At 54.1% G+C, this 12089-nt stretch overlaps 1 protein-coding gene across 2 annotated transcripts; it reads left to right on the top strand.

Annotated features, from left to right (window-relative positions):
• The first annotated feature begins 248 nt into the window (after nt 1-248).
• On the top strand, nt 249-10343 carry BOLA3 (bolA family member 3). 2 transcript variants are annotated; one of them, XM_059188087.1, is made up of 4 exons: nt 249-393; nt 2672-2792; nt 4982-5070; nt 10099-10343. In XM_059188087.1, the coding sequence occupies exons 1-4, from the start codon at nt 340-342 to the stop codon at nt 10162-10164; spliced, it is 330 nt and encodes a 109-aa protein (XP_059044070.1). In that variant the 5' UTR covers nt 249-339; the 3' UTR covers nt 10165-10343. The 2 variants fall into 2 exon arrangements, with proteins under 2 accessions (XP_059044070.1, XP_059044071.1); XM_059188088.1 differs by lacking the exon at nt 4982-5070 and having other exon boundaries at nt 255-393.
• Nucleotides 10344-12089: the final 1746 nt, after the last annotated feature.

The raw sequence follows: 12089 nt of genomic DNA, 5'->3' as shown, positions 1-12089 counted from the left end.
AGGGCGAGAGGGGCATTGGCCTGTGGGCAACTCGGATCGGAGGGCCGAGAACCCCGGGCGTCCCCCGGCTGGGCAAGAAGAGCCCCCCGGTGGAACGACCCCTGGAGGCTGGCGGAGCTCGGCGCGGACCCGGCGGGGCAGACGCGCGAGCTGGCGGAGCAGCAAGTTCCGAGGAGGCGCCCCCCGGGGCGAGGACCGGCCGGGAGCTGCAGCCGGGCAGCTCGCGACCTCCGGGCGGCAGGGGGCGGCCTCGCCCGCGGCGACGACGGCTTCCGGTCCCCGGCTCCGCGCCTCTCACGGGACGCGGCGACCTCGGGCGCCGGGCCGCGTCGGCCGGGCATGGCGGCGTGGAGCCCGGCCGTGGTGGCGCCGCTGCTCCGCGGGATACGCGGGGTGAGCGCGGGCGGGGCCGGGCTGTGGTTCCCGGGCGGGAGCTGCGGAGGGGCCGCGGGGCCGGTCGAGGCTGGAGGACAGGCTCGCGGAGAGCGCGGCGCCGGGCCTGGCGCCCTCCCCTTCCCGTCTCTCATTCATTCCTCGTGGGTTGGGTCCTTCCGTGGGCCCGGGCGGCGGGGCTCCGAGGAGTGTCAGGCTCTGGCGCGCGCTGGCGGAGCTGCCTGAGCCGGTGGAGGTGGGGAGGCGAGGGGAACAGACACGGAAACCGTTGGGATCCGGCGGGCGCGGAGAGAGCGATGTGGACGCACCGAGCCGGAGACCCGGCAGCCCCAGCTCGCAGTCCTGGCGTGCCTGCCGGAGAGTGCGAGGGTCTGGGCTTTGGGCAAGTCCTCCCAGCCTCTGGGACCTTAACCCTCTCCAAGCCCCACACGCCCTGACTAAAAGCCCAGCAGAGGGCACTCGCCACGCGCTCTCCGAACTTTCTCTCCTTCCTGCCTCCGCGAAGTATGAAGAGGGGGTGACTCTCCGCGCGGACAGTCGGGGCTCTGGGGATTTTGTCAGTACATTGCTCGTGTAAAGGCCGCTGCCTGCAGATCAGCTAAACGGAGGAAAGACCTCCCAAGGAATCAGTAATGTCAAGTCCCCTCAGCCCTTAGCGATTACTGCTTCTGCCTGCCACCTGGTTACCCTCTGCCCTTGCCCCTCCAAGGCTCTGTCCTCAGAAGAGGCTCCATCTTTCCCCCTCCTCCAGCCCAGTCTTAGGCCCACAACATCAAGTTTCTGTCCCTCCGTCTCACTCCAGACCATTTTTCTGACCTGCCTTTCAGCTGCCTGCTGGAACGGCGACTTCTTTGTAGGTGCGAGCAGTCATGCCCTGCGTGCTGTGCTCGTTCTGCTTGTTCATTTGTTCATTCGTTCAGCCATCCATCACCCAAGTCTCCCGGAGGGCCTGTCCCGGCCCAGCTTTGGAAGGCTGCAGTAACAGGGTAGAGTCAGTCTTGGCCTTTGAAACTAGCTGGTGAAAGAGCCAGTGCACAGATCATTTTAAAGAAGGTGCTTCAGGGGGCACAGGTGGCTTGGTCAGGTGTCCAACTCTTGGTTTCAGCTCGTTTCTTGAACTCAGGGTGGTGAGTTCAAGCCCTGCGTTGGGCTCCACACCGGGTGTGGAGCCTACTTAAAAAAGAAGAAGGTGCTTTGACAGTTTCTACCACAGGACCCTGCTCTAGGCCTTCAGGAACAGCCTGAGGACAAGTGGGACTAAAGGCTGAAGGGGTGGTACGTTCAGCACCAGCACAGATGAACAGCACTCCTGCATCCCACCTGCCATCCCCCTCCAGTCCCTGTGTACTCTGTTTGTAATAACACCTCTCATCTGGGCTAACTTCAAAAGGCACTGTTTTGTGCAGGTGACTTTGGCACCAAGAGGCCTAATAAACTCCAAAATCTTCAGCTGGACATTCAAGGCCTGCCAAGCTCTCTTGTCAGTCTCCCTTTCAGCATGTGCTTAGCCCAGTCAAAGGGCTGCAGATCTGGTTTTTTGTTCCTCATCCCATAAGGTTGGAGACGTCCCCCTCAGAAGCACTGGCTCCCTATGGTCCCCACTGGGGGCAGAGGGAGTCTTGTTACCAATGGTAAATAAAAATATTTCTCCTTCAGGTAATTTAGTAGAATTCTGCTACTTCTCTCCAGTAAGAATTGGTACATGTCACAGAGTGTAGCTGGCTTACTGAGCAGTAGGTCACAAGGCCACATCCTGCTGGAGGGTGTGGAATGTGAATCAGGCCTAAAGCACAGGTGGCGTCTGGTTTCAGCAGTGTGTAGTCGGTGGCACGCTGGCCTGGGAGGCATGTCTTCTGAGGCGGGTTGCCCAGGCTCTGGCTCCCCATCTCACCAGTGAACCTAACCTTAGCCCTTGCTTTAGTCCCCCCCGTGTCTTCACCTCCAAAACTGACATCATGATGGTGTCTCTCTGACAGTGTTATCATGAGGGATTCAAAGATCTGTTGAGTTGCCTTGTGTCTGGAGTCAAAGTGTAACTTACAGTTCCACTCTCTACCTCCACTAACTCCCCAAAAAGCTTATTCTGGGTCTTAGGGAGCGTCAGTGGGCATGCGATGCCACACAGTGCCTGGGATGGAGCCCATGGCCAAGCTGCTGGGGGGCCTGGGCCCTGGCTGGCAGGGCAGTGGCGGGTAGGCCTGCACCTTGGCCTGGCCTGGCCTGGCCTGGGGGGTGCCATCATCTTGCTGAGCGATGACTCTTCTCTGTTCTCTCGCAGCTTCCTCTTCACTGTGCCCGGCGGATGTTTGCCTCGCAAACTGAGGGGGAGCTCAAAGTGACCCAAATACTCAAAGAAAAGTTTCCTGGAGCTACAGCTATCAAAGTCACTGACATTTCAGGTAAGGTTTTTCTGTCCTCTTTTCCACAGGGATTTTGCCCTTGGCAAGGGGCAGGGGGCTGGGCAGAGCACACTCACCATCAGCAGCTTCTCAATATGTGAGACTTTTGGACGGATGGAATTCAGCCTCTCCCAGCTGATGGCGTGGAGGTGGGGACATGAAAGCGTCAGAGGGAAACTGTGTGTGGGGATAAGGCCCGGCTGGGAGGACTTGTTGTGGCTGTTAGCCTCACCTGGGTCGGATGAGGTCCCTCTCAGTCACCCTAGGGCTCAGGTCCACAGTCTTTAATTTGATTTGAAGATGAACATTACTTTACTTTCTCCACATTTTTCTGGAAGGTGAGCTGGAGCAGACCTCAGAAGGATTTTATCCTTTTGAAAATAACTTCCTTAATTTCCTCACGAGGAGCCGAGCCCAGAAAGGCCAGAGAACCTGCCCAGGCCCTCCCAGGGAGGAGGTGGCAGAACTGGAACCAGCACCAGGACACAGGGGGACACAGGCAGACTCTGTCCTCAGTCCCTGTGCTGGGGAGGTGAGTTCTGCACCCACAGGCCAGGAGGATAGGACCTTTGTTCAGTCACACGTGTGGAACAGCTCAGCAGGGACAGTTAGGTGGGCGTGCACATGTATCTTTGACATCCTGCATTGCCATGAGGGCTCACTGCTTCTCTGAGAACCTAACCTCTGCAAGCACTGGGAGAAAGTTTAGAAAGTAGTTTTTATGGGAAACTACAGACAAATTCATCAATCCAAAGACCCGTTGTTATGGGAGGTCAGGAGAGCCCCCTCTGTGATGTCCCAGCTCTGAGGTCTTGACCTTCCTAGTCCTACACCTGCCCCAGGCCTGGGTCACGCAGAGCTGGAACTTGACCTTTGGTCTGGGTCTGCCTCACCCTGGATGGAGTGTGGAAAGGGAATCAAGGCCAGGAAGCTTGGTTAAGCAAAGCTCGTATTCCTGGTATGCATAAAGCCTGATGAGTAACTTGCACTTCTCACAAACTGGCTGGGTGCTCCGAGCACAGGGGACATGTGGTCTCTTGCCCACATTGGTTCATGCTAGAACAGCATACTTCATCGGTCATCGGCATGAGCTCCCCAGCCATGTGGGTGCAGGTGGATGTGTCCACCACAGGGTCTGCCTTGACAGCTCTACCAGAAATCTATTCCCGCCCCATGGAAGCCCAGGATGAGACCCTTGAGGCTGCTCACAGACCAGGAGGGCCTAAAGAGAGCCCGTGCAGGGGCGCCTGGGTGGTGCAGTTGGTGAAGCATCTGCCTTTGGCTCAGGTCCTGACCTTAGGATCCTGGGATCGAGCCCCATGTCCGGCTCCCAGCTTAGCAGGGAGCCTGCTTCTTCCTCTCCCAGTGCTGCTCCCCCTGCTTGTGCTCTCTCTCTCTTTCTGTCAAATAAGTAAATCTTTAAAAAGAGAGAGAGACCTATGCAGCTCCATGGTCACCATGTCTGTGACCTCCACTGTCCTGCTGTGTCCCTTTCTCCTGCTTCCATTCCTGTCTTTTCTTTGCATTAGTATTATACAGGTTTTTTTCAAAACAAACTTTAGTGTGTTTTTGCATTTTTAAAAAGACTGATTGCCAGGGCGCCTAGGTCACTCAGTGGGTTATAGCCTCTGCCTTCGGCTTGGGTCATGATCCCGGGGGTCCTGGGATCGAGCTCCGAATCGGGCTCTCTGCTCAGCAGGGAGCCTGCTTCCTCCTCCTCTCTGCCTGCCTCTCTCTGCCTACTTGTGATCTCTGTCAAATAAATAAACTTAAAAATCGTTAAAAAAAAAAAAAAGACTGATTGCCACTCCTTTGGAAGGCTGAACAAGGAAATTCGGCCTCTCCCATCCCTCTTCCATGGGGTTTCTTGGCCTGTCAACAAAAACACAAGGCAAACTGACATTTCCTAGGCCTTCCATGCTCTGTGCTGTCTCTTCCGTGCCCCGCAGGCATAATCCTGGGTGAGTGCATCTGGCTTGCAAAAGGAAGAGCACATTTTGGACCAAGGCGGCCCTGCGGGGAGCATGTGGTCCAGTCGTCAGCCGTGAGGTTTTTCTCACCATGTTAGCAACTTTGTGCTGAATAAGAATATTTAGACCTTCTTTGGATCATACCGTACTTTGAGGACATATGGGACGGTGGCTGCCGTAAGCTAATAATTGAAACACTTTGAGTCATGTTTATTTCAGGAGGCTGTGGGGCGATGTATGAAATCCGGATCGAGTCAGAAGAATTTAAGGAGAAGAGAATTGTCCAGCAGCACCAGATGGTAAATCAGGTCAGTAGAAGCAACACGGCTCTGTTGCCATTGGTACCCTGTGTCCTGAAAGAGCCTGACGAGCGGGGATGATATTTAACTGTCAGCCTGAGGAAAGAATAAGGCTCATGCAGGCAGCATTCAAGACCTGAGAAAAATACAATGTGGAACTTATCTGGAATCAGACTGTGGGCAAATAGGAATTTTATTCAGAATTGAAAACAAGCCACCCAATAGTTATTTTGCATTTCCTTCTTTATTTCTTTGTATAATGCTACCAATGTCTACTGTATATATTTGTAAACATACAGGTACTAAAAAACAGATGTTTTTGTAGATTTGAAGATTTTTTTTTTTTTTAGCGTCCCTTTGGACTCCTTTACAGATGTGTAAATTGAGGCACAGCATGATTGAGAATTGCTCTACCTGCCCCAGACCCAGGGACAGGATATTGGGGGTCTGGATCATCAGATTTAACCAGACTAAGGTCCAGTTTATTCAATGATCTGTGCTTATTTTACTTGGAATTTATACCAGGCTGGGCCCCTGGCCTGTATCTGCAAAGTCACCCCCCACCGCAGGTGTGTCTGACATTATTCTGTCTTGCACATTGGGAGCTAGCTAGTTTCATTTTTGTCCAGCACAGCTCTGGTCATGAGACTCCCTCCGTGGCCCCTTGTGTCTCTAGTTCAGATGTCCCAGACTGCTGTTCCAGGCCTTTCCCCACCCTTCTCCAAACGAAGCCTCCCTTGGCCCCTGCCCGTTGTTCTGTCTGTGGCTCTGGACCTTTGCCCAGATCAGCCCTCCTGCCTGGGTGCCCTTCCTCTCCGGCATCCAGCTCAAAATGCTGCCCCCGCCACCTGCCTGGCAGGGAATGGATGTCCCCGCCCTCCTCCAGCATTCTCTGCCTCTCATCCTAGATACTTATGTCCCTGCTAACTGTCCCTTGGCCCCATCATCCCTCTGTGGGCTGTTCCCTTTTGGATCCATCTTTGACTTCCTCACGGAGCCCAGTCTTTCACGTGCATGTGGGCACCTACGGCCATATGGTGTGCTGTGGACCAGCTGGGGCGTCTGGGGTAGGAGGGCTACTCTGCTCCCCCCAAGTGCTTCTAGTCCCGTTTGATCTCAGGGGTGGGAGCGCAGGCAACACAGAGAGGCCCTGACGGGCCCAAATCATCCCCAACCAGTAGGACTTTGGGTTTTGTCCTCAGAACTCCCCTGGCTGCCTGCTGTGCCTGGGCCGCTAGGGGCACTGTGAATTTGAGCCCATCCCCTGGGCTGGGGCTGCCCTTGCAGGAGGTTGCAGATGTAGGTTCTGGAGTCTGTCTGCCTGCACTACACATGTGGGCTGTGCTGCTTTTTAGCTTTGTGACCTTGAGCTTACTAAACCACCCTTGTTCCATTTCCTAATCTGTCACCAGGGAGAGAAATAGTACTTGCCTCAAAAGGCTGTTTTGCAGATTAGTGGTAGAGCACACGTGTGTCACTGCAAACACTGACAGCTCGTAGCCCTTCGTAAACGTCAGCGGCCATCACCATTGTCATCCTTGTCCATAGCATTGCGCGGAGTCTGCGCCATGTCAGGGGGATGCAGCCATTCTCTGGGTTGGGGGCAATGTCCCCTCATCATTGTGAGCTCAGGGCTCCTCTGGACCCCTGCAGCACTTGGACTTCCCCCGGCACCCTCGGAGCGGAAGAGCCCTGCGTGCTGACTGGCAGGGTCCTAGGAAGCCGAGCTCACATGGGCCAGCCCTAGGTCTGTTCTGTCCACTCTGTGTCCCCACACCTGGCCGCTGGCCCCTAAAGGAGCTCAACCGGTCTTTGTGGAGCATTTGCAGACAGTAAGGAGAGTTGGCCTGGTGTGGTTACACAGAAATGTTTGGTTAAACAGAAATGTTTGGTGGCTGCACGCGCTCCCGTTTCAGAGAAGGCCCCTGCTAGCCCTAGTGCTCTTGTCACTCGCGACACCCCAGCAGCCACACTTGGCACCCCCAAGTGCTGCCGGCCACCATTGCGAGCCCCACAGGCAGGCCATGTGGATCCACAGCCAGGTGCCTGCTGAGCCGGAGCCTGACCCTGGGCGGGGGCCCTCATTAGCCACAGCAAGCTGCTAGGGCTCCGGTACATATGCCTCAAGGGATTTGTGCACTCCTGGGCCTTTTCCAAGGGTTGCATTTGCAGGTGTTGGCCATGGGGGAGTCCATGGGGAACAACAGAAGGCAAAATCTTTAAGAGCAAGTCATTTGGCCTGCAGCGGGGCTGAGCTGGACCCGGAGTTTGCTGCCCACCTGTTTGAGGTAGTGGGAATCACGGTTCCCAGGGGCTGTCATGGAGGAGGAGGCTGGCCTAGCAATGGAGTGAAGGAGAGAGGAGCAGACTCCACAGCCCGGCTTCTGCTCCGTGGGTGCCGAGTCAGCAGCTTTGGGAGGATGATGGTTGGTCACTCTGGATGCCCAGGCTGTCGGGCGGGGTCCTGGTGGCCCTGGGCTGGGGTGAAGCTTTCCTCATTGATCTTGCTTAGTCACCCTAATAGAACGAGACTTTCAGGCCCCAAAGGTCCTGAAAAGGCCACCTGGTCCATCTGTTACTGGAATCCACTACTGTCAGACAGTCGCTGCCTGATTCCCCAGGGACAGGGCATCCCCGCTGTCACGACTCACACCTGCTCCACCCTCAGCAGGAACGTGCCTCTCCTCGGGGACCCTGCGGATGCGTAGCCTGGCCTCTTTCAGCTCCCGGGGTTCATCAGCCTTCTCTTTGGGAATAGTCACTGGTTTTGACTTTGGGCCAGGCCCCAGGGTTGCCATCCATCCTATTCCCACGCTAGGGAACAGCCACAGGGAGGGAAGTGAGCACTGAGTTCCCTTTTGTGTTGGAGGAAGCTGGCTCCTTCTTGGCTGTCTTCTTCACAGCAGGACTGAAGCCTCAGTGTGCAGAGATCGCAGGATGTGTTGGCCACACGTGCCCAGCCTCGTGATGTATATGGAAGGCATTCAGGCAGTACCAGTCCTCTCCCCTGCTCTGGCCTCTTTGCTGTCTGTTGCCTCTTCACCTGGAGGCACCTGGAGGGTGCCTCCGCCGGTGCCTCCCGCCCACCCCAGTGCCCTGCAGTGGTGCCCTGATGGCCCAGGGAGTCCAGACCCACTCTCCTCTCTGTGGCCTGCCTCCGTCTCTCGCTGCCTGCTCCTGACTCACAGCCAGGCCTCCTCCCCATGAATTGTGACAGGTTCCCAGCCTTCCCTCCCGGGCTTGGTGCTTGGCCTCTCTGCCCGTCCCACTCCCAGCTGCCCCGCTCCACGAATAGCCAAGGCAGGCTGACCCCCTCCCATGAACACCCACAGCAGCGCTCGTGGCCTCAGGGTCCAGCAGCACCTGTCACTGTCCACCATGTCCATTTTCTGTGCCCTTGTATTATTTCCCTTTATCTTTTTCATCCTTTCCCCATGCCTTTTGCACCTGTGACCCCAGCACAATAGCAGGCGCTGAGAAATGTTTACCCAAACGGCATCTTATAAATTGTGGGCCTGTGGCTAAGTCACTTCCCTACCAGGACCTCAACTGTGAAGTGACCCACATGACCTTTAAGGCCCTCTGTAGATGGGAGATACTGTGACCTGGGTGACCTTGGAAGCCTGCATGAGAGCTAGAAGAAGGCACTGGGAGGGCTAAGTACACAGGGCATGAGGGGATCAAGGCCTTCCTAGTAAAGGGTGGCTGGGCCCACACCTAGCCAAGGAGGCTTTAAGGATTGTGGCCCTGGCGACAGCCCAAACACAGGCATGGGTACAGCCTTTAGGGGACATTCTGTGCCTGCAGAAATCAGAGAGCTTGTGGCCGGGAGAGCTGTGTTCCTTTACCCGCCCCGTTCCCCGCGCCCCCCCCCACCATGACATGAGGCTTCTTTCCCAGGGCATTTCTGTTGTCTGCAGAGTTGAGGGGGTTGCAGGTGAATAGGGAGAGGGTCCGGCAGTTCTCTGGTGCCCAGCACACGGCAGCTCCTGGCATCAGGGCTGGACAGGAGCCCCAGGGGAATGAAGAGTGGCCAGAACATCAGCTTCTCATCCTAATTCTGTTCCTCTCTTGCTGAGTGTAAATGAGGGGGTAGATTCTGTTTCTTTTTTTTTTTTTATCAAAGAAATGGATAGGACTGGAGTGTCTGTCTCTAAGGATCCTTCGCCCTATAAACCTATCTACATGTGTTAGGAATTTTTGTTGTTGTTGTAAGGTAGCAAAAGCAAACAAAGGGAATTAGCTGGCCCATGTAATTAAATTACCTAGTTTTGTGGCATATCTAGATTCAGGGTCTTAAGCAAGTTCTTTTGCTTATTCTTTTTCATGTTCTCTCTCTCCCCCTCTCTGAGCTTTTGGCTTCTGAGTGTTGGCCTCATTTTCTCCTACTGGAGATGGGCTTTCTCTGTTTGCTGGAGAACATGGCCCCCAGCATTGTTCAAGGGTAGTGACCCAACAGACAAGGCTCCACACAGAAAAATCCCAGCAGAGGTTCTGATTGGCCCAGTTTGGGTCATGTGTCACCCCTGGACCAATCAGGTTGGGCCAGAGGCACATGGCTACCCATATCCCTGGCAAATTGATAGGCCCACCAGCAGTACACAGTTAAGATCTCCGGTGGCTAGTGGAGAAGGGGAAGTGTAGACCAAAGTGTCTGACATGCTGCCATGTGTGTTATTAAAAGGTAGCGGGGTGGATATGTATTCATATTAGCTTAAACATGCATTTTGTAATCATTGCAAAGACACACAAGAAACTGACACCACTTCTTTCATTTGGGGACAGAGGTGGGAATGGAAGGTGGTGGAGGGCAGGTGTTGGGGGAAACCTCACTGCATGCCTTTCTATAACTTTAGATTTTTGAGCCTCCTTAGACATTAACTTAAAAAAACTATTTTCTTAAAAAAAAAAAAAAAAAAGGCAAAACTGCCTAGACAAAGCACAGGCAGGGCCTCTCATGGAGACAGTTGTATACAGATACTCATAGAAACTGCTCAGTGTCAAGTGCAAAACAGTGATGCTCTCCTCCTTGCTTAGGCGCTGAAAGAAGAGATCAAAGGGATGCACGGATTGCGGATATTTACCTCCGTCCCCAAACACTGACCATGCCCGGGCCGCGTAGATGCTGCTGCTCAATGCCTTGGATGAACTTGGCTGACACCATCCTTTCCTAGGCATTTGCCAAAAAGTTATCTATTTTGTTCATAGACATTTCTGTTTTATAATCATAGAAGAATATGTTCTCTATTTAGAGTTTAATTAAAGGCAACAGACAACCGAAACCTTTGAAGAGTCATTGGTGATGCATCTTGCTTGTCTGTTTCAAAGGCATTGTCCTTTGTCCCAAGGTCTCTCGTCCTCGGAGAGTCGTGTCCTGCTGCCGTACCTGTGGACAGGAGTGCTAGCCCCTTTTGTCATGTCAAGGCATTTTCTTGGTTCTTCTCCTCTAGAAAACTGCTATTAAGGCCCCTTAATCTTGCCCAAAAGAAGAGAAAAAAAAAATATCCTTGGGTTTGGCTGTTCCCTTGGTTGAATGCCTATCTTTCCCTCCCCCTCCAAACTTCTTACAAGAATGCTCTTAGACCTTCAGTTTCCACTCCCTGAAGTGGACCCTGAGGAGTCTGGGATGTCAGGATCAAGGTCTTTCTCCTGTTTGAAGATCCCCTACCCTCCGCATCTCGGAGGGAGGTGCAGCCTATCTCCCACAGCAGAAGCAAGAAAGGTCTGGTTTCCCAGCTCCCTTGCCTATGGGCGCAAGTCAGTGGTCTAGACTCACCCGTCAGATGGATCTGGACTTTGAATGTGGAGCAAGCGAGCCACAAGGGAACCTCCATGGCTTGCAGGTCCAGCGTTCTGGCTACTGACAATGACGGAGTCAGTGTCACAGGCTGCTGTCTTTGCACTCCGTGGTGGTGGTCGCGGTGTTTGGGTCTGCGGCATGATCTGGGGGCTCTAGTGACAGAGCCTTCCTGTTCCTGCCCAATTTCAGAAGCTGGTTCACCAACCTTCCCAGAAATTTTGTGATTGTTCCATGTGCTTCCACTAAATTCTTTATTGTTCATGTCAGTCTGGTCAGTGTCTGTTGCTTGCAACCGAGGAGCCCTGAGGGGTTCATTCACCTGCCCCTCACAGTGGGGCTCTTACCCCCCAACATCTACTTCCCTCCTGGACTGCTTTCTGAGGCCGTGTCCACAGCCACTCTCAGTCCTCAGTACCCCAGTCACCGTGGTGATGACAGGTTGACCATCTGCTCCTTCCTTAGATGTCTCCTTTGTCTTTCGTGGAGCTGCTCTCCAGGGAAACCAGTGGTCACCATCATTTCTGGAGATCCCTAGTACCTCCCTAAGTCATGAAAGTATGTGGTTAAAAGAACCTTGGGCCTGAGTTTCAGAGCAGCACAAATTTTAAATGTGCTGTTCATACACCATGCCCCCATTTTGGGGTTTAAAAATACTCTCCATCTCCATAGCATGGGGGTGGGATTGGTGGCCTGCCAAGGCGGAGCTGCCTTTCACATGGAACAGATTCACCGAGTTGTGTAAGAGCAGAGAAGCCTGGATAAAACAGAACAGAGGATCAGAGACACCACCGAGAGAGTGCCCCAGAGGACAGCTTTTAGGTGGTGTAGTGAGGAAACACTGAAGAATGGAGTCCCAGGGGCCAGAAGAAGGTAGCAGTCAGCAAGGACAGAGAGATCACAGAATTAGACACATGTTGGTTATTCTTGTAGAGCCTACTTGTCCCGAGAGTGGGCTGGACATAGTCATCTGCTTCTAAAGAACTGAATCCAGTAGAAAGGACAAAGGGCTGCTTCAGAGACCACGTCATAAAAGGCCCTGAGGCCTCTTCCTTGCTCTGTCTCGGGTTGCTCACTCTGGGGGGACGGTAGCTGCCATGTTGTGAGGGCACTCACACAGCCTGTGGAGAGGTCCATGTGGGGAACCGAGGCCTCGTACCAACAGCCAACAGCACGGGCCTGCCAATAGCCAGCAGGGAACCAAACCTGCCCAAACAAGAGCAATTTGGGT

The sequence above is a fragment of the Mustela lutreola genome, chromosome 9 (genome assembly GCF_030435805.1).
Source record: "Mustela lutreola isolate mMusLut2 chromosome 9, mMusLut2.pri, whole genome shotgun sequence".
Classification (NCBI taxonomy): Eukaryota; Metazoa; Chordata; class Mammalia; order Carnivora; family Mustelidae; genus Mustela; species Mustela lutreola.
Note: the sequence above shows the minus strand (reverse complement) of the source record. Positions and strands in the feature narration are given on the sequence as shown.